This window comes from Aulonocara stuartgranti (assembly GCF_965226115.1).
Source record: "Aulonocara stuartgranti genome assembly, chromosome: 12".
Lineage (NCBI taxonomy): Eukaryota > Metazoa > Chordata > Actinopteri > Cichliformes > Cichlidae > Aulonocara > Aulonocara stuartgranti.
The window spans coordinates 28,451,796-28,476,076 of NC_138948.1; the positions used below are offsets into that span (position 1 = coordinate 28,451,796).

A 24,281-nucleotide genomic window follows, 5' to 3' on the forward strand; every position below is an offset into this window, starting at 1 on the left:
TCCCTGTAGTCTTGTCTTGCTGAGCTTTGTTCAAAGACCTTGGAAGTCAGTGAATGCCCTTGATGGCAGGGTATCTGGCCAGCTTTGGAAAGAAAATAAAGTTTGCTCAGTTACTTTGCTGAGTTTCTCTTTTATTTTTCAACTTTTACAGAATAGCTACCAGTTAGCCACGTTAACACATTTACATGTCTCTAGCTGTATAAGCGTAAGTCCTTGGAGAGATGAGTAGGTGTGCAATGATAGGCTCTGCTAGCCAAAATAGCCAGTTATATATACAGAACAAGCTAAATCGATAAGTGCAAATTTGAATTAAGATAAAAAGGGAAACATTTCATTATTCTGGGGCTGAACAGATGAAATGTTGAATCAAAAAACAGGAATTAAAAAGAGGGCTTCACTGACACTGAGAATTCCCAGAAGACAAGAAAATTAAAGATCTTTCATCAAAGCCTGAGATGACAGCGCTGTATCATTCACTTCTGGGTGTGCCTTTTTTTTCCCTGCAGGAACCCCAGACTAATGCTTATCTGCAGGTCTACAGTGAAATGCTTGAGTTTTCTCCATTTATTTAATCTCATTATTTAGAGCGCCCATGGAGAACAATTTTTAACAATGAAGGAAGAAAAACGCAGCTCCTTTTATAGTCCCTCGTAGCACTGGCAGTTTTCCTAAATTCAGAAGTGGATTTCATCTGCAGCGTAAACACTGTTGTAACTGAAGCACTTGTTTTGTTCCATTGTCCTGCAACAGCCAACTATATCAAATGTGAAGTAATGATCCCAAGTGTATTACATTTTAATGGTGTTATTACAGAATAAGAGTACAATTAGTTCATCAGCAGAAGGAGGAGATAATTTCCAGCAGCTCAGCTCCATTTAATGGCAGTCTCAGGGATGCTGGCACAGCAGAAAAAGACCGTGGATGGCATTTCGAAGTATAAACAGCTGCTTTACATATATGTTGTGACTGAGTAGGCAATTTACCTAAGGAGTCGCAGAAAAAACTGATGTAGGAAAAAACTGAACCATAGTGATTATCTAAAAGGACAATGTATCTACTTCTTAATTCATAAAAAGTGTGGTAATATGTCATTTAAAAATGACTCCTAATCTTTAAATGTATTTAAGAATATCGATTACAAATACAGTAAGCATTTCTGCAGCCAGTCTTAACAACCCATTATGCACTGTAATAAAAAAGGGAAGTTGGTTGAGATCAGATGATATATGGCTTCAGTAACCCCCATCCCATGACATCAATTATTCGTTGACACTTTCACGGTTGTTGGACAATCCTTAATGAAATCCAGTGGGTCATCCTGGAGACTGGACAGGTGAGACAGTATGTTATCTTGACATAAGTCATTTCACAGATGAACACGATGATGTCGGAAGACTCAAGCTGGGAAATATTCCAAGTTTTTATCTGTAGCACACGACACTTTTCACCGCTGGAAATAATCTGTTTGGTTTAGTGTGCCGCCTGGGTAGAGTGTGCAGGTGGCAGCGCAAATAATGCCCGTTCGCGTGCTGTGAATTCACTGAAAAATTACCTACGCTATTCATACATGGGTGCTGTTGAGCATAACAAAAACTTGCATTCGGAAGCTGGCAGTTTGAAGAGTTTGAAGATCATTTAATGTTTGATTCAGCTGCGTGGACATCTGCATTCTTACAAAATCAGACAGTGTTAGTCTAGGATGGCAGTAATGTGTGAAAATGTGTATAAAGACGAGATAAACATTGTTGATAGCTACAGTTTTTCCATCATGGTTTTTTTCACCAGCAAGGAGATCATCCTTATGAAATTTCATAGAGCATTACTCAGTGTTTTTATTTATTTATTTTTCTTCTGACAGCCTGACCTTACATAAACTACTGTCTTGCCAGTCACACATACAGACAAACACACAGATAGATAAACAGCTTTTTATGTTTTTTATTACCCTTTATATAACCCTGCCTTACCTTTTATGGTTTTCTTATTGACAGAAAAACCTTTTATCAAAGATGTGTTGTACCCAGAGGAGCCACTTGCCACCAGGCAATTGCTTGGGGGCCCAGACCAGTGGGTAGCCCCAGAGGGTTGACAGACTTCAAAAAGCAGCAGTGGAAATGGGCAAGGTTTGCAGTGACAGTAGAGGAGGCCTGATTTCCCTAAAGGGGCCCAACCTGACTCCACTTGCTCCCATTGCATGTGGTGTACACAATCCTGTTTAAGTAAACCTAATGGAAACAAGGAAAGACACTTTGAAATAATGAGGCTTTATCCTTTTGGGAGTGAAAAAGAAAGAAGAAGAATTTTTTTCCATTAAACATTTTGCAATTTTTATCATATTTTTATAACATAATGGTGATGAACTGGTTAGAGAGGCCCCCTTGTGAATTGAATTGAACCATGAATTGAATAAGATGTGGTGCTGCTCTTTTTTAGAGCATTTTATTAAAGGTATCTTGCAAATAATAAAAGTCGCTTTGCAGTTAACTGTATTAAAAGCCCACTCAAGATCATAATTTTGTATATGTTTCTTATGGTTTACTAATGTAGGCTGTTTTTTATTTGCCCGTTTCTGTTTTTAGATGCTTCAGTGGAGTACAGTGTTTATCTGGTTAAATGCTTGTTTAGGAAGAAAAGCTTCAATTTTAAATGTAAAGAAAAGTACATGAATGCTATGAGTGTCATTCTGTCATTTCAAATCAAAATAAAGACTGAGCTGAAGTCCAGCTGTGAGAATCTTGACAAAGCTTGAATTGCTTGACTTTCACATTCCTGAAAGAGATTAGCATCAGTGCCTGAGCTGCTATGGTTGCATATAAGAATGCCTCGTGTTTACTTCTCCTACTGCTTTTAAAATTGCAAGACAGGGGATACTAATCTGACTCAAAGTTCTTTTATTACCACGAAGCATCTTGTAGCCCTTTGATGTTACTGCCTTGTTCCTGTCTCCTCTTAAAAATGATAAATGGTTTTGCAATGTATTATATAAATTACCTTGAGTATTGTGAGACAGGGAGAGAGCAGATCTGTGGGTGGGAGCTGGATAAAGGTGTCCTTGAGGTATTTCATGCAAGAAAGATTCACAGTGAATTAAAACAAAGTAGACTACTCCAAATAGCAGTTATGCTTCCAATGATTTTCCCGCACTTTGTCTCATGACTCATTTCCAGAAACTTCTACGAATACTTGAAATGTAGAAATAGGCTGTTTTGTAGGCTTTTATCCTTTGAAAGAGCAGATAAATATGAAAAAGGTCTTGCCTTGATCTTTAACCATCATTAGAAGCTAAGAACAATCAAAACTCAACATCTTCGTACTTTATGAACTTTATGAACTTTATGAAAGAAAGTCCCTGGAAAATATTTGGCTTTGCGCTATGATAAAAATGTGTTATCATCGGGGGTTAAAGAGGGCCAGAATCCTCCTGGAGCAGCGATCTGGCACTTTCAGTTCATGTGTAATTAAATTTGATAAGCACGTTAAGGCATATTACTGCTGAATGAGTTAATTTTTCCTGTGCTGAGCCTGGTATTGCTTCCAGTATCTCCACACTGAGATACTTGTTCAAAAATAAGAAAATAAGACACCCCGCAGCCTGCTTATGCCATCATTACACACTTTTTATCCTCACACCTGTGATGTGTTCATGGTGCAGATGTAAATGTCAAATGCAATTTAAATAAGAATTTAATAAATGTCCGGAAATGTGTACAATTTGTCACAAAATGTGTATGTCAGCTAAATGTACAGTCGTTATATTTACCAGGAAAAGAAATTTAATGTGTGACACAGATAAATGGTGGAAAATGTAAGAAAGAGAGGACAGGAGATTAAGGAGAAAGGTTATTTTTAGAGGCAAGGAGCGCTCAGCAAGTGAAATTTTATAGACAGGAAATTTAACTTTCATGTGCAACATCCTCATTTATTTTAAAGTTTTAAAATCAGATATTGGATCTCTTCATGATGTTTTGCTGGATTATATTTTAGTGACAAGTCTTGAAAACAAATTCTAGTTTTCTTTAGTTTGCAGTAGTGTGGCAAAGTTTACAGTGACACACTGTGCTTGACTGAATACATCTAGGGACTGTTACTATGTTATATCAAGGGTAGAAGACGTCGATTTATTTATAAGGTGATGCTGATTAGATTCACTCACAGATGAACGTGTTTGGCAGTAATCAGGCCTGGGCGAAATTGAACTCAGCTTTCCAAAGATGTGATAAAACACAGTTAATTTATGCTACAACTTTTTTTCCCCTTAATAATAAACACCTTTATTTAGAAACAGAATTTTTGTTTACTTGTGTTATCTTTGTCTAATATTTAAAATTTGTTTAATGATCTGAAACATTTAAGTGTGACAAACATACAAAAGAATAAAAAAAATCAGGAAGGGGCAAACACTTCTTCACACCACTGTATTTCTAACTTCCACACCCTGGATTATATAAAGCTCGTATAAAAGGTAGACTTATATGAGTGAATCTAATCAGCATGAATGAAGCCCTGAATATAAATTGATGTCTTCTACCCTTGATGTAACCTAGTAACAGTACCGTAGTACACAAACATTTTTTCACACCAATGTATATCTCGCCTAACATCTGCTCATTCTTTTTAATTATTCTTTTCCCCACACTACCAGTATGCCCAGTCTTTACCCACCTACCCAGTCCCCACTCTGGTCATTAGTCCATTTATCTAAATCCAGTTACTTGGTAACCTTCAGAAAACACACACACACACACACACACACACACACACACACGTATATATATTTATATATAGTAGGCAACTGTGACAAGTCATGAATTTCAACTCAAACTGGTTTAAACTGTGGTTTTGATTATTTTTAATGGGTAGGGATAACTCTCTCGTTTCTACATACTACATATCAACCAGCTACCACACTTTTTAACTCGTCCTTGATAAACTTTTTTTTTCTTTGTAACTTCTTAAATGGTAAATGGTGAAAGAAAGTAAAACAAATGATATAGGCTGTAAATTTATAGAAAGTCGTTAAAAGGCTATTTTAAATGTCTATTTATTTACCCTACCTGATGTATTATGATTTACCATAATATGCTCATGTTTATCATTAATACCCTCTTGGTCTTGTTTACCTTTGCTGTGTCTGTTCTACCTTTGTTATAAACTAACTACGTGATTCTGCCAAGAACTAGATGTTACAATCCCTGATAATGCATTGCTTCAAATGTCTGTGAAGGTTCTCAGTCATCCAGGTCATCGTAGTCTAAGGAGCCTGGTCTTTGAGCTACTTAAAGAAGTCCAGACGCTTTTCTTTCCAAGCTCCTTAGACCATTGCTTCAAATTTAGAAAGTCTTGAGGGATGGCTGTAATGAGGAAAGGCAGCCCAGACTTTCGGTCTTTTCCCCAAGCTAATGCGCCATTTTTTTCCTTCCTTGGTCAGGTTTAGGGATTAGAGATCTGATCTAGATTATCATATTAAAATTTGGGACACATCGTCAGTAGTTGACCTTGGATTCATCGGGTGTTTCGGCCATTATCACTAGACACCCTCAACCAAGGAGGCCCTGCTCATATGGGAATTAGTCATACGAATAGAATATACAGTGTGTCTCTGGGTGAGATTTCCTTTTCATTTATTTTTGTTTTGCACTTACAGAACTTTAATTAGTATATTTTATGCTATGTGAAAAGACAGTATTTGCAGTTCATATTCCTTGTGTTATATTTTTGTCAATCAGAGTTTCTAGTATTGCGTTGAAAACAGTAAAAACCTCATCAACTGTCATTTTTCCAGTATAATCGGTGCCAAATTGCATATGCTGTGGTTTACACGTTTGCCTAACAAGTGAAACATCCCCAGTTCGATACTAGGAGGAGACACAAATCCCTTTGGGGTGTCACCCTGTGTAAAAATCTGCCAAATCAGACATGCACAGCTACCTGCTGTGGCAACCCCATGTGAATAAAGGAGGAGCCAAAAATCACTTTTTTGTTCTTTCAAGGTAACTGTGAGAAACTGATAGAATTTATAAAGATTTAGCGAACACCAGTGACAAACAAAATGACATCATGTCATCAGGCATCTGTCATAGTCCCCCGTGTCCTTTCCAGTGTGAATCCACTATCTCTGTTTCTCTCCTCTACTTGCTCAATTTTCCTCTCTCTATCATGAGTGTGGTTGACTGCGCTCCCAGAAGTGGGCGTAGCTGTCCAGCATGCCTGCTGCCGCACCTGTGTCTCATTTGTCATTCACCTGCAGTATTTAAACCTCGCTCTCCTCTCCACTCATTGCTAGACTGTTGAACCACACAGTGCAGTAGTATTGCACAAGCCTCTTAGCTCATAAATGGTTTGCAGCACGTCTGCTAACCTTACCTGCCTACTTACAGTACCTCCCCTGTCCTCATTTGATGCAAATTCCCTCTCAGTGTGTCAGCTTGCTAAAGCCTGTGGAAGTCGCATTCAAACATACAGGAAGGTGGATTTGAAGAAATCTTGACTTCACTTTATTGGAATTTTTGAATTTAACATTCCCTAAACTGAATACATGAACTAACTGCAAATACTTACCTGTTGTGTAATCATGCAGATCTTCACTGAAATCGTTTTTTGAACTTTTCTCCAGCTCATCCAACTGAGTCTTCTAAGTAAACCACAACAGAATCCCTGTAAAAATGAGAGCATCCCAGCTGTAAATAGGTTTATATATTTATGCTTCAAAAGCCAATACTCAGAACCCCGCTGTCCTGATCAAATAGGGTTTAACGATGTGTGGATGTTTAATCTTGATTCACAACTAACTGGTCAATGCAAAGCAATTAGTTTTTTTTTTCCTGCTTAAAAATGTCTGAACTTTCAGTAGATTTCAGTCAGCCATCTAAGTTTATAGCTCAGTCACGAACAGTGGCAACTGTTACAAGATATTTTCGTGGTATGAAAGCACCCACTCACACACACACACACACACACACACACACACACACACACACACACACACACACACCCACACAAACACACACAGATACACAAACGAGGACAAACAAAACAGGCTCAGAAAACCAAACACATTTTCCGGAGAAGGAAATCCACAAACACACACAAACAACTGACATGTCTCTCCCTGTGGATACCTGACGTGATGAAACAGGACCAAATGCACTGCTGCAGACTTCACTCTGCCTTTCAAGCCTATATTTCAGCACTATGGACAGTACTTTAGTACCACGGACAAAGGAAGTCAAGGAAGCGCTCAAGGTCCATTCAAAGAAAGTAAATCCCTGCAAAGAGGCTGAAATAGGTGGTTATTGCATACATGGAGAGCTGGGTGTCACTTACGGTCCAGTGAGCCGAGTGCCCTCTCACTGTAGGTCAGTAAGATTCAGGTAAGTTTTGTGTCTCTTCCCAGATCCATTAAACCATCAAGTTTCTCCCATATTTTTTCTTTCATTCATATCAATTTTTTGTGTGTGGAAATGACACAATCTAAAGGAAATCTGCAAAGGTGTAAAAATGAGGAAAGAAAGTAATAGATACACCAATGGTTTTAATTTCTGAGCTTCCCATATGAAGTGATAAAACCTAATATTCACTGAGTGTTCGTGGAATATATTTTTATTCAGTCTCCTCAGTGTGTTATTAATGTACAAGTCAAACACCCTCAAGAAATCATAGAGGGCATGACCACGTCTTAGATGAGAAAAGGGAGAGGGAAAAACTTGCAATAAAATCGAAGTAAATCCCTCTGATGCCATTTGGCAGACGGTTGCTTGATATACCTCAGGCTGGATATTAAAAATCTCAGATGGGCTGTCCAACTGACAACTTAATCCATTTAGAGACACTGAGTAAGCAGCAGGAAGCTGAGTCAGGGTCAGTGTACACAGAGGTCTGTCATTTCTCACACAAGGCACAATAAGTTTAGCTTGCTAATCTATTCCACACGCTTACCAATTGCACAAAAGCAGCGGCTTGTTTTGATAGCAAAGCGATTTAAAGGTGTTATGGCATGAAAGCCTGGTAAGGCTCGAGGTTACACAGGTTCTTACAAGGAGGAAAAGCCACAGCATGCCATCAAAAAAAAAAAAAAAAAAAAAAAAAACAGACAACGAGCAACTTCATGTGAGAATATGTTATGCAAAATCGTTGAATGGTGAAGAGCAGACACGATATGACCTTTTGAAAACAGAGCAGTTCAATATGTTAATTAAGGCCATGTTCAAAGCTAGCACCAGATTGCCCGTGGGGCACGGCAGTCTTGGTGACTTTCTTTTTAGCATCCTGAGGAAAATGGAGGAAGGTGAAAATGGAATACAGTGCAGTGGCTCTGATATAGATGACATGTCATCAGAAATGACTTGCATTAATGAAGAGGGGGAAAAAATGACAGCCAAAGTAACATCCTTCTCTGTGTTGTAGTGATTTAAATGATGTTTTTCAGCCACGAGAGATAGCATAAAACTAACTTTATACTCAAAGCTTCTCAGTATACAGGGAGTGCAGAATTATTAGGCAAATGAGTATTTTGTCCACATCATCCTCTTCATGCATGTTGTCTTACTCCAAGCTGTATAGGCTCGAAAGCCTACTACCAATTAAGCATATTAGGTGATGTGTATCTCTGTAATGAGAAGGGGTGTGGTCTAATGACATCAACACCCTATATCAGGTGTGCATAATTATTAGGCAACGTCCTTTCCTTTGGCAAAATGGGTCAAAAGAAGGACTTGAAAGGCTCAGAAAAGTCAAAAATAGTGAGATATCTTGCAAAGGGATGCAGCAGTCTCAAAATTGCAAAGCTTCTGAAGCGTGATCATCGAACAATCAAGCGTTTCATTCAAAATAGTCAACAGGGCCAGAAGCGTGTGGAAAAACCAAGGCGCAAAATAACTGCCCATGAACTGAGAAAAGTCAAGCGTGCAGCTGCCAAGATGCCACTTGCCACCAGTTTGGCCATATTTCAGAGCTGCAACATCACTGGAGTGCCCAAAAGCACAAGGTGTGCAATACTCAGAGACATGGCCAAGGTAAGAAAGGCTGAAAGACGACCACCACTGAACAAGACACACAAGCTGAAACGTCAAGACTGGGCCAAGAAATATCTCAAGACTGATTTTTCTAAGGTTTTATGGACTGATGAAATGAGAGTGAGTCTTGATGAGTGTCCTTGCAAAGAAAGGTGGCTATATTGGTCGCTGATTTGTTTTTGTTTTGTTTTTGAATGTCAGAAATGTATATTTGTGAATGTGGAGATGTTATATTGGTTTCACTGGTAAAAATAAGTAATTGAAATGGGTATATATTTGTTTTTTGTTAAGTTGCCTAATAATTATGCACAGTAATAGTCACCTGCACACACAGATATCCCCCTAAAATAGCTAAAAGTAAAAACAAACTAAAAACTACTTCCAAAAACATTCAGCTTTAATATTAATGAGTTTTTTGGGTTCATTGAGAACATGGTTGTTGTTCAATAATTAAATTATTCCTCAAAAATACAACTTGCCTAATAATTCTGCACTCCCTGTAGCTTCTGTCATAGAATTTCTACATAAAGGCAACGAACGGCTCACAGCATAGCTGCATGTAACATTAAAGAGATCTTTTGTCTGATAGTATTTGCGAGCTGATATCAAGTTTTTCATCAGATTAGCTTTGCATGCTGCCGAGCTTGTCTATAATACTGACGGCGGGCTGTCGATTAATGGCTTTCTTTCATGAGGTTAAATAAAGATTTTGGTGGTATAGTTTGACATTCTGGGAAGATTGTTTACTGTGAAACCTTAATACCACTCTCACAGCAGACTGAAGAAACACAGCTGCAATCACCAGCATCCCACCCTTCTGATAAGGGTTTATACAATGAAATGAAACGAACAGTTATCTGATCATCAAGATTCTTCTATAAATTACATTTGCATACCAGTTTAGTGACATAAACCAGATTCTAATGAAAAAGTGTAATGTAATCTGTCTGAGTTCCAGGATTTTTTGTTAATAAAGCCACGCCATGTTGATTCCACCCCAATTGAATCTGTCTAGTATTGCTACATTTTAATCACTTGCTGTTATGTAAGGCTTTTAAATGTAGTCAGCATGCCATAAAGATTTGAGGAACTCTATAACAACGCTGAATGTGCTCCGGCTGAATAAATCCAGCCTAATGCAAGCATTTAAGTTCAGTACCCAACATGGAAAAGGTAAGAGCTGTTTTTAAAGCTGGGGAGAAGGAATCATTTCGTCGCAATAAAAAGGAAGCTCTGTCAGAGAAAAAACAAAACAAACCCTTTTAGTAAAGCTAAAAGAACTGTAGGAAATTCTTGGAATTTTATTCTTGGAAAACATCTGAAGCAACATGTGCTTAGTGTCTGCTTAATGGCCTAACAAGGAAACTACAACTCTCATGACCCATGGACTCGAAAATGGACTAACTCCACAGGTATCTTGGATTCTTTGACTATTTTGGCTATTTTGAAAAAGAAATTGAAGGTTAGTTATCTTTGATTTTTCTAGTGAGGCATCCCAAGCATATGGACCAGTGAGCCAAACCTTGGCTCAGGAGTTATGCCTGTAATTTTCTGGATTGGTGTTGTTTACATCGTAATATCTCACAAACTAGTAAGAAACTGGCTGCGAAGACACCAGTTGCTCTGCTGTAATGTGCACTCAGCACATGTAGCTGCGTATGCCACTTGCTGAGAGAACATGATGTTCTTGAAAATGAATAAAATTTCTACCTTATTAAACTTTCTCTCAAGGCTTGAGTTTTAGTCAAATGACTCGTGTGTGTTGTGTGCAGAGACAGTAGCCAGTTAGCAAAGCTTAGCTTAGCCTGTTTATGCTAACTAAGCCTATGGATACCGCTAAAACTAAATTTGTAAGCATTTACTCTTTTTTCATGTACTAAAGCAATGAGATGAGTAGGTTAATTTGTGAGTCTTGAAGACAGAATTTTATTTACTTGTTTTTCTTTGTATTTGCACTAACTGGCTACTTAGCTTTAGATTTATCATATGAAGAAAGTTTTGCCACTTTAAAAGGTGTTTTAATTAGATCTGTTGGTTTCCTAAGGTTAGTACAACAAACTTTCTAGATAAACTTTCAAATGAACAACCATGAATTCAGATCAATAATACTCACTGACAGGAGGTGTGTTTTGCTCCAGGTAATTGTTCTGACTGTATTGCTCTTTTAATATGAGCTTTTCCAATATCTCACAGATTTTTCAGCTATTGCTCAGAAAACCCAAAAGTTAATGGCGGATTCTCCAGCCCAGAAGAGAGAAGACACGACACAAGTTTGTTTGCGCTCTTCCTGAATATCAAATCCCACAAAATGTGCAGTCATGCAGTTGGTGAGGTTTGCTTACAATGACTCATGTATTGACACAGGCATTCAGAGCCAATTTATTTAAGCTTTTCAATAATATAAACTCTGACAGGTGTTATTGTCTTTCTACTGACTTCGTCTCAACGGGATCGTGACACTGAGACATGGGAGGGGGGGGTGGAGTGTAAAAAAAGGGGGCACATTCCCTCTACTGTCTTTCTCCCCTTCTCATTGTAGTTCCTGATGAAAAGAATTTTTGAACCAGTCTGCATAAACTGGTAGACCATTAGTGCCCTCTTCTGGAAGAGGTAGCCCAATATATAGATGTCTTTTTTTTCTCTTGTATTTTCATTATTCATGTTAATCTTCTTTCCCTCCCAGTTTTCTTTTCTCACACAGCCTGTTCACAGCTCTACCAAATGTGCTTCCTTTGCCCTAAATTAAATGAATAAAACAGATTTAACAGCAGTGTTTCTGCTGCAGGTCTGGATTTGTACAGCTTCCATTCAGTCAGCGCTGCCTGTCATATTAATCTTTCATTAGCTAGACAGTGACAAAGATGCTATTTCTTTTACTGCTGATCAATGTAAATTATAAATGCCTAAATCTCTCGACTAAAATACGCAGTTAGTAAAAGAATAGGATTTTCATAGCCAGTAAGAACTCCAGAGTTTGATGCATAATGTTAAAAACAGCAAAGTTAAATGGCACTTTGGGATTTACTGACGTAAACGTGGCCCAGTAACAAAATCAGGAAAGTCATTTTTTAAACTTTCACTCACCAGTTAGCTGAAAAACTGATTATATTCGAGCTAAGGTTCACTCCAACACCAGATGACCAACATATTGCTGGAGGATGTGTGAAGAAACAGACAAAGCCCTCTTTAGCACAGCTCTGGGCCAAGAGCCTGCTCCAGTGTTCCCAGGACTGTCATAGCCATCTGCCAAATAAGACATGTAATGTAATCATTTGAGAACAGGTTACTCTGCTGCATTTTAAATCCGCTTACATTAGGCGCTGTAATAGTTATAGTGAATTTTAGATACACATATGCTACTATCTGCAAATAATGACATTGTACCACCACCAACACCAAATGGTTAAATGTGCTGACAAGTGCCACCTGCTGCTTCTCAGCTAATCAGGTCCAAATTGTGCTGCATTTTGCGTACATATCAGGACAGCTGTGTTATCTGATTTCATCCTATTTCATAAATGCATAGAATTATAAATCTGACATATAGTACTATGTAAAAGACAGTCCTCATTGTTTTTATATTTTGGAACGAAAATGGTAAATACAATTTATTTGCAACATGTAAATACAAATACAGTATACGAGGCAAACACAAAGTTTAATTCTTACAAGATTGAAAGTCAGAATCACCTTTATTCTTCAACACAGTCTGGACTCTCTAAGGAAAGCTTTCTTACCATTTCTTTAAGTAGTCTTCAAGAATAGTTCTCCAGGCTTCTTAAAGGACATTCAAAGCTCTTCTTTGAATGTTGGCTGCCCTTCTGTTCGGTTCCCTGTCAAAACGATCTCACATAGCTTTAGTTGAGCTTTGGTCTCTGGGGAGGCCAATCCATGACTGACAGCATTTCATTCTGTGTTTTTCTATATAAACCTTTTTTACTGTGCTTGCAGTGTGTCCAGCTTTTGTAAAGCTTGGTTCTTGTGTCGGGTCTTTGCTGGATTTTTTTCCTATTTCTTAAGGACATGACTTTAAAATATTGTTCTTCGCCTGCCACTTTTTTCCTCCACTTACAAGAACACACTGCAAAGCACGCTGAGATATGCCTAGTTTTCAGCTAATAGAACATTGGAAATCACCTAGTTGGTGCAAAAATTCTCTTTTGTGCAAACTTTGGCATTTTTCATAAACTAAAGAAATGGAAACAATGATGTGTTTTTGCGTTTTTGTGTTTTTTTTTTAATGTACAGAGAAAGTATCTGACATAATGTATCCTCTTTAACGGTAAAGCAGTATATGTCACACACCTCCCCTATTTGAATTTGACTTCTTTGTGTTTTTGTGTGTAGTCACTCCTGTCGCCTTTGGCAGAATTCCCAAGACTTATTCAAATTTAAAATACTATAATATTCCATATTTCACTTTGAAAAGTTTTTCTTAGCCCCGGGGATCCGAATTCAACTACCAAGACCCTATAACATATGAAAAAAGATGCATATTGTTACCACAGGGGGCAGTGTAGAGTCATAATGATCCCTTCAGGTGACTGTGAAAGCGAAGATGTCCTTCAGGCTACAGTTACGAGAATAGCTGCAAAAATCAAACGGCACCACGTATGCGCGTATGTGTATTGTTGTCTGTGCTCAGAGTTGTTCCTTTAACGCCATTATTTCCCGTTTTGTCACTGCCGCCCAGGGGCGGAGCGTGGGGGTGGCTTACTGGGCTTAAGCCCGGGTTGTTTTGTCAGAAGCCCGGGGTCTTTTGGAGTGTAATTTTTTCATAGTTAGATGTCTGGCTGACAACTGTATAAAACAAAAAGTACACACAATATTCGAAGCACATAGTGCACACTGTGGGAATTTACGACTGTGCGTGAATCCCCCCTGATATTGGTATGATCCGAGCTCAGGCACTAAGTGACTGAGCGAGGGGGCGGGGCAGCTGCTGCCTGTGTCCGCTGTTGGAGAAACGGAGCCAGCCATACTAAGGAGAGCTTAAGTTTGACCAGTTACCAAAGAAAATCATTCATACCGTACAAATAATGTAAATATGACGGTGCATCACGAAAGATTGATATCAAACTGATCACTTGACCAATATTACGTTACTCGCTCTTCAAGTGAATCAACAAATGGCGAAATGAAAAGCCGAACAAATGCTATTTTTTTAGAGTCTTAGCTTACGTGTGTTTATTTCATATTTTCAGTTCTTACCCTCCCCGACTAAATCGGTTTCAGTTATGTACTGAAATATAAGAATGGACATTAGAGGCTTCTTTCAAAGAAAAAACTCAGGTAAATGTTATTTTGTATATTATGCTTTGTATGTTGTTCAGTATATTTCTATGCAAAACAAGAGGGATTTCAGTACACAGCAGGATATTCACATTTGTAACCAGATATTTACATACACTTTAGGGAGAAAACATAAAACATTTTTACTGTACAACATCAATTTAGAGTAAACTTTTGTTTTAGATAAATATTGAAATATCTTTTGAATTAGTTAAATGTCAGAATAAAGAGAGACAGAGCTGTCTATTTTTTATCACTTTGATCAAATTTAGGAGTACATATACATTAAGTTTATTGTTAATTAGTAAGAAACTCCAGACGATTCCATTCTGAGCTGAAGAAGCTTCTGATAGGTTAGTAGAGTCCATGTGAGTAAACTGGTGGCACAGCTGTGGATGCATATAAGGCAAAACACAGAGCCTGTTTTTTTGAAATGGGAAAATCAAGAGATGTCAACCAAAACACCAGGAAAAGAACTGTGGAGCTCCATAAGTGTGGCTCAGTTTGAATACAATTTGGTGCCATTTGCAATTAAGAAATACAGATAGTTTCTCTCTTTACTCTTAAAGTTAACAAATATGTTTTTTATATTTATCAATCTAAAAAAATAAACATTTAGTCCGATTTGATGTTACAATTAAAAAGTGTTTGTGTTTTGATCTGAACAGTACATAAATATGTGGTTTCAACTGTATATTTGATGATTGTCAGCACAAAGAGGGAGAGAGAGGAACAGAGAGGGAGATGGAGAATGAGGACAGAACAGAGATGAACAAGAGCAGGTGAGACACACATGTTAGTCAAATGGTCATTTGCCAAAAGTATCACCGTATCATAGGTCCTCATGTATCTCGTACCTAGTGTTTCTTTTTAGGTTTGCTATTTTTCAAATTCTATATTTATTAAGTTATGCAGGCTTGTTCGCACAACAAGGATAAATAATTATATAAACTTTTCTCAATCTAAATATTGTACTTTGGTGGAATTAAAAAATAAGTGTAGTGCAGGTCTATGATGATTTTTAGTGCTACTATCATCTAGTTCTGATTCTGGTTCTGTCTTGGTTAAGTCCTCAGTAGTCCTGATTTTGAACTGTTGTAGTCCTGTTTTAATTCCGGATCAGTTCTGGGTCTGGTTGAATTGGGGTTTAGTCCCTGTGTCTTGATACAGCCCCGACTTTGTTCTGCCTTGCTGCTTAATTAAAAAACTAGTTTAAGATGTCCTGCACATGTGATATATATTTTTCCCTATATGAAGTCATTCTTTTTTGAACAAAACTCAAAACAGAGCCTATTAATCTTTCAGTCATTTCTAACCTCCCCCCCCCCCCCCCAAAAAAAAATAAAAATAAAAATACCACATGCATACTACCCTTTAGGGCTAAGCCCCGGGTGTTTCAAATGTCTGGCTCCGCCTCTGCTGCCGCCATAGCCTTCCTTGAAACATGAAAATAAAGTTTTATGTAAAAAAAAAAAATGCAGTTTCTATGACGTATTTTTAAGGCGACAGAAGGAGGGCGGTTTGAAAGCAGAGAGGGAAAATATTTTTAACACGTTTAAAATACGCCAAATTTACTCATAAGACAAAACATCTGCAGGCTAGCCGTGCATAGGCTCTGATGTATTTTTACTTTTCAAACGACTTAGCTAGCGTTACATTAACTCAGTACGCCCGGTTGCTGGCTAACTAGCTAGTCACCGCCGCTGTGATGTGCAGCTGCCGACTGTCGTTAAAATTCCTCTCTGTTAAATGCTGACCGAGCGCACGTCAGAATCGATGTGAACGCTTTGAAGATGGCGAGTGTGCACGAAAGTTTGTATTTTAATCCCATGATGACGAACGGGGTCGTCCATGCTAACGTGTTTGGCATTAAAGACTGGGTGACTCCGTATAAAATCTCCGTGTTAGCGTTGCTGTATGAAATGACTGCCTCCAAGATAACACTGCCAGAGAGAAGGCGACTTAACAAGCTCATCCTCCCTCTACAGCAGGTTGGTTTTTATGAATGTCGGAAACTAAAACTACCCTTGAACCTATCCACCTTGTTGTTGCATTGTTTACCTTGGCTCACTGTGATCTACCAGGGTCCAGACCTGACTCTCGGCCAGTTCCTCAAGACTGTGGAGGAGTGTTGTCCACAGACTGCATATGCTGTCAAACTGAGGTAGAAATCGATTTTTATCCCATTTGATTTCATTCTACCATTTGTGAAAGAAAAAAGACGATGCTTTAAGTTCACATGGAAAAATCTACACGCCAGTGTCCAACTCAATTTGTAGTGTTGGCCATATATTAGCTAATTTAGATCTAAGTGGGCAGTGTAAAGAAGTTTAACGGAATTTTTATCCCCGATATATCTCACTATAAGGAAAGAAGAGCAATTTTAGCAGTAGCGCTCAATTTTTCAACATGATTTAGGAATGTTCTATTAAATTAAAAGAAATCTGTAAGCACAATTCTGTTGGCTTTAATTGCAAGAAATAAATGTGTAAAGTGGAAGAATAAGGCCTGGTAGCTCATTGACCAGATGGTCTTGTAAATATACAAAAGAGAGGATTTGTTAAGCCATAGAAAAAATCATTTTTATTGTGGCTCATTGTAGGAAATACAAAAGAAAGAAAGAAAATATTCAAAAGTGGATAATGAAATAAACAGGATTTTTTTCTCTTTATCTGTTATATCATTACTTTTGGTTTAATATGAAAGGCCATTGCTGAGGTTTTTTATCTGTAGGAAAAGCTATAAAAATTAGAAAAATACAGTTAAAAGTCCCAAATTTGTGCCCTCTTTCACATATTCCAAACCCATCCATTGGGCTGGACTGCAGTCTTTGCCATTTAAATTCTGGTCCCTAGGCCTTAGATTTCACTTCCCTTGGTGTAATATTAAAACACAATAACGTTTAAATGTTGATGTTGTAGTCAATCACGGTGTTGTTTCTCCTTTAAAGGCTCCATGAAATGGCAGATGGAGAGCTGAAAGACATGGAGTACTTCTTTTCTACTCTTCCCACTCCATTCACAGCTTTTGATACCGAAGCTTACAAAACCAGTGTAGTAGGTGAGTAATTTGCACCTTATTGCAGTCCTGATTATAACTCAGTGGAAGTCTGATTTGAGAATTGTTAAAATTGAAAAGTATTGTATTAAACAATATTTTCACCCCTTTTCAGGTCTTTTTATGCGACACATGCTTCTGGCCTACAACAAGCTTTCTTTCAGTCAGGTTTACAAGCTGTACAAATCCCTGCAGCACTACTACCACAGTCACTATGCCAAGCCTATGGACGGCCAGGTGCCGGCCTTGGTCGCAGACGACTCGGAGATGGACCTGACCAGCATTGAGGATACTGTAGGTGACAGAGTGGACAAGGAGGAGCTGGACACTCCACTGCACGAGTCAGAGCTTCAGTGAGTGAAATATGCACCAGTGTTTCAGCTGACCTGAAATATTTTGCCATTGTTGTTTTTGATTGGCGCCACCTCCTAATTTGTGTTGCAGAAGTGACAATACTCCAAGCAGAGGTCCCCTCTCACAAAAACAAGCAGAGTACTTTCTTGCTAGACAGGTGAGTGTTGATTATAAGTGGACATGAAACACTACATGTATGAACGCTAAATTAAGCCCTACTCTAAAAACTGCATTAGATTTAGCTCTGTCTGTGAAGCCAAATTTGAGAAATAACTGTTGAAAGTTACTTTTTTTTGTTTGGCTGAAACAGGAAAATCCACCTGTTAGTCATGCTTGGATGTGTTGATTTGCTGATTTATGTTTGTAGCTAGCATAAACTAATCTAAATCTCTTAGCAGCAATCAACCAAGCCAGTGATGTCATGTTCTGCACTGGCACTAGATGGCGCTAAGCATGCTCTTAAAAACAAAGTTAAAGCTATGATAGTTTTTTAGAGCAGGGCTCCATGGTGCAAATTAGTTAAGACATGCAGCGTTTCATGTCCACTTTAAGGTGGGACTCTAAACCTTTGTACATACTGGAAGCTATTTCCACATTTCCTTGAACATGATTGCTGGTTACTTGCACACAGTCCAAGTTCCAGTTGCATAGGTGACGCTTTAATGTATTTGCTAGCAGGTCATATATCAATCAACAGTATTCTTCACTGTCATTGGTAGTCGTCTGGTAGGTGAGAATAGTTTATTGTGGGCCCCACCCACTTCACGTTACCAGCATATCAGCATATTCTCATTTTTATTTTCATGTCTATTTAAGCTTAATTTATAACAGTATGTTTGCACTGAAGCACCGCAGCAATTTCCTAATGTTGTAAACCCACTCAACATTTGGCAATAAAACCCTTTCTGATTCTGATTCTGATTTTTCAACCACGATTACTTTAAGTCGTCAAGCATCGTTCACTTTCTGTGGTCTCATCATCGCTGCAATCTGCTACCAATGTGTATACAGCTTTAGAGTCTTCATATCAACAAATTTAATGAAATAAATACATTTTAAAAATTCAGTTATAGTATTTACAGACACCATGTTTAAACTTTCTGCAGGCATACCTACTCAAGAATGATGAGAATAAAGCTCTAAAGCCTGCTGCTCTGCAGGAAGAGCTCAACAACATGCTGAAGTTTAATCCTGACTTTGCTGAAGCGGTAAAGTTCATCTCCTTAACTTTTCCTTACTATATAAACAGATCAGTCAGCGGGTTGGTGTCTCCTTCATTAGCTCTCTTTTCTCTCTCTCTCGCTCCTCAGCATTATCTGAACTACTTGAACAGCATGAGAGTCCAGGACATCTTCCTGTCAGCCCACAGTCTCTTGCATTATTTTGATCGACTCATCTTGTCTGGAAATGACGGAAAGAGCAATGGGGACGAGGGCTATGGTCGAAGTCTCCGCTACGCTGCTCTTAACTTGGCAAGCTTGCACTGTCGCTTTGGCCATTAGTGAGTACTAATGGAGGAGTTGGAGGAGTCCAAGTACGTGGACAAGTTCCATAGAAAAGAATAAAAAAGAGATTTTTTCCCTTTTCTCTCCTGTTAGTCAACAGGCTGATCTGGCTCTACAGGAGGCTATCCGGATTGCCCAGGAGTCCAATGATCATGTGTGCTTGCAGCACTGTCTGGTACAACAGTTCCCACTTCATTATCTTCACTTCAGTGGTTGTGCCATGATGGATTGTTAATTACGTCTGAATCTAACACGCTCTCCTCCATCAGAGTTGGCTCTACACACTGGAACAGATGAAGGGTTCTGACAGCACTGTGCTAACCGAGGATTCAGTAAAAATGGCTGCCCATTTCTGCCTGCCAGTGAGTGCAACATGAGGTGTCACATATGAATTCCTCTATTAAAGTGATTTGGATCTTTATTATTTGTAAATTTCTTAGGCCCAATTTTCATAAGCATGTAAATTTCTCGGAGAATGCTATGCAGAAAATAATTGGATAACATACGAGCAGCAAAATATTATATTTGCTCACTGAAATTGACTTATTATTAGATTTTAAAATGTTATTAATCCTCTCCATTTACAGTATTTGGCATCTCTGGGCATTCAGTCATTGGTCCAGCAGGGGGCAACACAGGGTAAAACGGCACACAAGCTGATGGATGCCCTGAAGGACACAGACATTCTTCACTGGAAGCACAGTCTGTCGGAGCTGATCGAGATCAGCCTGGCTCAGACGACTTCCATATGGAGGATGTATGGAAAGAGGTCAGGCTCTTCACTCTGCCACCGTAACACACAGTTGCCACTTCTGCTCACTTTTGACTGCATACTAACACTGCAGCTTCTTAACCATTCATATCAAATCAAATCAGTGAAGTGGCTGAAATGCCTGATGTTGTACGCATGGATTAATAGCATTAATAGCAATAGCATGGACAGCCAGACATCTCCCACACAAGTTCGACTTTTCAAGTGCAGAAAAACGTGGGTTTTTTTGTAAGTAATTAATGTGGCCTCCTGTGTCTCCTGCAGCACGATGTCTCTGCAGCAGGCCCAGCTGCTTCTCAACATGAGCAGTCTTGAGCCAGTTAACTTCGGGGTCCAGCAGAACAACACAGAGGGCTTCGCTGTGGTCCTCTGTCACCTGGCCGAGCTACACGCTGAGCAGGTAACGTGTTTGATTTCATCTAGTCTGCCTGCTGTCTGCCCTGCTGTTGCGTATCTTAGACATTAAAGAAAAATTGACCAGGTCTGCTTTCGTGTTCTTGGCTGTAGTTCAAAACGTAACTCACGATCCCATCTACCTCTGCTTGTGTTGCAGGGCCTGTACGGTGTCGTTTCAGAGATTATTCTGCATCTGAAAGAACAGTTTCCTCCTCACACACAGCATGCCAAGGTACATTTTCTGAAACACACTGTGCTTCTCAGCGTATCAGTGCAGTAACTACAAAGAGGACAAAGTCGAAAAATAAGAGTTTTAAGTTTTCAGACCCAGAAAAACTTGTTCCAAAGCCTTGTTAGATATTTTTATATTCTCGAAAATAACTGACACGTATCACACGTTTACTCGCTACTTTGTACATAAAAGGTTGTACGTGAAAGGTGGACATGGGCAGAAAAATGCCTGTATTCTTTCAAATGAGCCCACAGGAGATGGCGACTTCTGGGGGGCGGGGGTGATTGTATTTATATCTGTGGGGAAAATATCTCTTTGGCTCACTTGATCTGTGACTTCATTAAACACTATCATGGTTTGTTTATAGAATGCATTTGCCAGTTTCAAGTCTTTCTCAATATAATGAGATTTCCTTGCAGTTTATCCCCTTTAGTGTAAGAGAGGGTGATAAAGCTGAGTATGCTTTAGGGTGGGCTTCCTCGTGTTAGGTGCCTGCAGTGTTCTTTGATTTCTCAGTCACTTGTCACGTCTGGTTTATGATGGTGTTATGGTGACTACCTCCATCTTTTTTATGTAGTCTGTGCTTTGGAAACAAAAAAGGGAAATGATTATGTTCTTTCAGCTTCTCAGCTTTACCATTAAATATGAGATTTAAAGTTGGATGAACTTCACCAACCCGCATTAATAATTTGAGTCTAGCCTAAAGCGGAGAGGCAGATGTAGTTACTCTGATTTTTAACAGTGGTTCATGTGGAGGATTGTTTTCCCTGTGATAATTATATTTTGCTTCCTTGTGTCAAATAGCAAACTAATTACCATGTGTGTCACTTTCAGAATTGTTTCAGAATTGTACACGTTGTTTTGACTTAGATGTAATACACTACCAAAATATTAAAGTAACACCTAATAATCATCAGTAAAACACAAAATAATTTATACGTCAGGGGTTTCAGTGTGTCCAGTTAAGAAGAATAAAGCAGTGCAAACCCGCTTTACCTGCTTTGGTAAAAATGAAAGTGGCAACAGGTGCAGTGGAAAGGCAAGAATTCCCAAAAAGGGAATGGTTTAGCCGGTTGTGGCCCCAGGCCATTGCTTTCTCTTTCTCCCTCTTGTGGGATTTTTTTTCTCCCCCCCCCCTCTATAGCTTTGCTTTGTTTTTCTTGTCACTGTTTGTAGCATGGCACAATACCCGCAGTCCATTGAGGTTGCAAAAGTAGTCTAGCTCCTCCAGGATGGTACAACCCAATTTGCAGAGTTTAGGAGTGCAGTGTAGATCAGGGCGGTAGAAAGGCATGAGCCCAGCAGCAGGACCAATGTTTCACACATGTTTCTGACCAGACACAAATGGACTTCATGAGGGTGGATTGAGGGCCTGACGTCCTTTGTGCTCACAGCCCAGAACGATGCAGCTCAGTTGGTATTCGCCGGAGTAAACAGGAACTGACTTGTCTGTTACTGTTATCCTGTTATCTTCTCAGATTATGTTGTAGGCATCGAAACATTTACCACAGTGTTTCAGACTTTTCCATGTCTGACACATTACTCGGTGTGAACCTCATCTCATCTGTGAACAGAACTGGGTGCCAGTAGCAGACCTGCCAGTTCCCATTCATTGGTGTTTGCCCAGCATTCACTTTTTGGAGGTTGTCTTATTGTTTCCTCTCTAGTCCTCTTTCATTTGCACCAAAGCAGGTGAAATGAATTCACAAAGGTGTGTGCTTCCTAACTGGACAGATTGATCCCCAAAGTTTAACTATATGTTGTAGTCTAATGATCAAGTGTTTTACTTAATCTTTCTTGGGCTGTGTAGAATTAGTAAAACAAACATTACAGAGTTCATTTATTCTGTAATTCATGGTATAATTTCACTGTAATGAAATTACTTTTCTGTGTCCCAAATGCAGCTCTGGATGCTGTGTGATCTGAAAATCCAGTTTGAGAGACATATGAATGAAGGGAAATATCACTTGGCAGAGCCTCTAGTCACAGCTATCGCTGCATTAAATCAGACAGAGGGTCTTTACAGGTAACTCAAATAAGTGAATCTGCAGGCCTTCTTATAACATATGCTGCCCTATACACTTTTTATTTGAGCTGCACAATAACTGTGTGCTCTGTGACAGGAAAGCTCAAGTTCTGAAGGCTCTCAACCGCAACACTGAAGCATACCACATCTTACAGCAGCTGCAGGCTCGCTGTGAGAAGGCTAAGTGTACAGAGATGGTTATCAGGTAGGACCCGGTTTTCTCATACCGTTACGGCTCCATTCAATTTGAGTAAATGCACTTATTCTACTATCATTTATTTTTATTTGTCCAATCAAACTTGTTTAAAAGGAATTAAGTTCAAACTATACATCACCGTTGCAAGTCTTAACTGTTCTCCTGTAAGATATAAAGATCCCAACATAAATGTATTTTGACCTTTATGCTTCAGAGATCACACAAAGTCATTTTATGTCTCTTTCAGAGTGATGCTGTCCACTGCTGAGCTCCACTGGGAGTCGTCTGGCTTCTCCACAGCTCTTCCTGTCCTCCTGCAGGCCTTGGCTCTGGCTAGACAGCACCACCTCCAGTCACTGGCCTCGGAAACCATCCTTCACCTGGCCTTCACTCAGGTCAGCTGCAGCATTAAAAGAGACTTCACTTAGCTGTGCAAATACCAGCTTGCGTTTATGCAAAAATCCCCCACATGGTTTATTTATTGCATTTGTTGTCTCTCGTTTCTGCAGCTGATGTTGGGGGTTCCTGAGCAAGCTCTGAATGTGCTGCATGAAGCCATCGAGCCTATTCTGGCCCACAGAGCAGTCATGGACAAAGGTCGTGCCATGCTGCTGGCAGCCCGCTGTCAGATGGCAGTGGCTGGGTTCAAGCCAAACAGACAAGGGCAAGCAGGTAACAGTTTGCTCCCCTGACACACCACCTCACCACATATATTGGTCCTCTGCTCATAATGCTGCATGGTTTTCATCTACATTTGCATACTGCTGTTTATGTCCCAGCAGATTTGTGTTTAGCAGCTTCGGCTCTCGACACGCTAAACGAGGCCGCCGCCTATTTCTCCCAGCTGAACTGTAAGGAGCGGCTGCGGGACGTGCACTATCTGCAGGCTCAACTCCACCGCTCTCTGGGACAAATCTTGGAGAGCAACAAAAGTGCCATGCTCTTCCGGCTATTGGACCAGGAGCTGCAATCGCCAGCACCGCCGGTCTCCATGCGGCTCTAAACTGCTCCCACTGCCCCATCAACAAAAACTGAACTGAATCACTGCAACTCACCACTAGATGGTGCCGAGGCTCTGTCCTGTTTTCTAGACTAAAACATTTCATTTGTGGCTGTGTTGAAAGAGAGGTGTTTGTGAAACATTTTGCACGGAGTAACAGGATGATAACTAAAAATGTAACATGACAGCAGCCATGAATTAAAATGAGTTTCCAGTACAAGAAGAACGTGTCCATTGTGTTTACTTACAGATATATGCGAATTTGAATGATGGTCCTAAATATAACATGTGCTTTAATGCCTTCCACCATAGCAAGTTAGTCTGACAGAAGTACATGTCACGCACCTGTGTAGGTTTAAAAAGAAAAGAAAGAAAAGTCAAAAGTTTAGATCAAAAGCCGACACGTGGCGTCCCGATGCACCCGCTGCGTTTTGATGAAT

General features: G+C 39.4%; 1 protein-coding gene and 1 long non-coding RNA gene across 6 annotated transcripts; one reads left to right on the forward strand and one right to left on the reverse strand.

The window, feature by feature from the left end:
- Window positions 1-2,065: 2,065 nt before the first annotated feature.
- LOC309719253 lies at window positions 2,066-16,440 on the reverse strand. Of its 2 annotated transcripts, XR_014280174.1 has the most exons (4): window positions 16,365-16,440; window positions 6,559-6,654; window positions 6,364-6,435; window positions 2,066-2,225 (listed from the first exon to the last, which is right to left on the reverse strand). It is a non-coding gene; the product is annotated as an uncharacterized lncRNA (long non-coding RNA). The 2 variants fall into 2 exon arrangements; XR_014280175.1 differs by lacking the exon at window positions 2,066-2,225 and having other exon boundaries at window positions 5,431-6,435.
- On the forward strand, window positions 13,963-24,061 carry anapc5 (anaphase promoting complex subunit 5). Of its 4 annotated transcripts, XM_082555223.1 has the most exons (19): window positions 13,963-14,052; window positions 14,216-14,303; window positions 15,015-15,085; window positions 16,388-16,467; window positions 17,254-17,363; window positions 17,476-17,713; window positions 17,805-17,871; window positions 18,821-18,922; window positions 19,025-19,215; window positions 19,313-19,394; window positions 19,489-19,581; window positions 19,807-19,988; window positions 20,256-20,391; window positions 20,545-20,619; window positions 22,524-22,645; window positions 22,743-22,850; window positions 23,089-23,236; window positions 23,351-23,513; window positions 23,621-24,061. In XM_082555223.1, the coding sequence occupies exons 5-19, from the start codon at window positions 17,264-17,266 to the stop codon at window positions 23,842-23,844; spliced, it is 2,031 nt and encodes a 676-aa protein (XP_082411349.1). In that variant the 5' UTR covers window positions 13,963-14,052; window positions 14,216-14,303; window positions 15,015-15,085; window positions 16,388-16,467; window positions 17,254-17,263; the 3' UTR covers window positions 23,845-24,061. The 4 variants fall into 4 exon arrangements, with proteins under 4 accessions (XP_082411349.1, XP_082411348.1, XP_082411346.1 ...); XM_082555222.1 differs by having other exon boundaries at window positions 13,963-14,303; XM_082555220.1 differs by lacking the exons at window positions 13,963-14,052; window positions 14,216-14,303; window positions 15,015-15,085 and adding an exon at window positions 15,669-16,294.
- The last annotated feature ends 220 nt before the right edge of the window (window positions 24,062-24,281 follow it).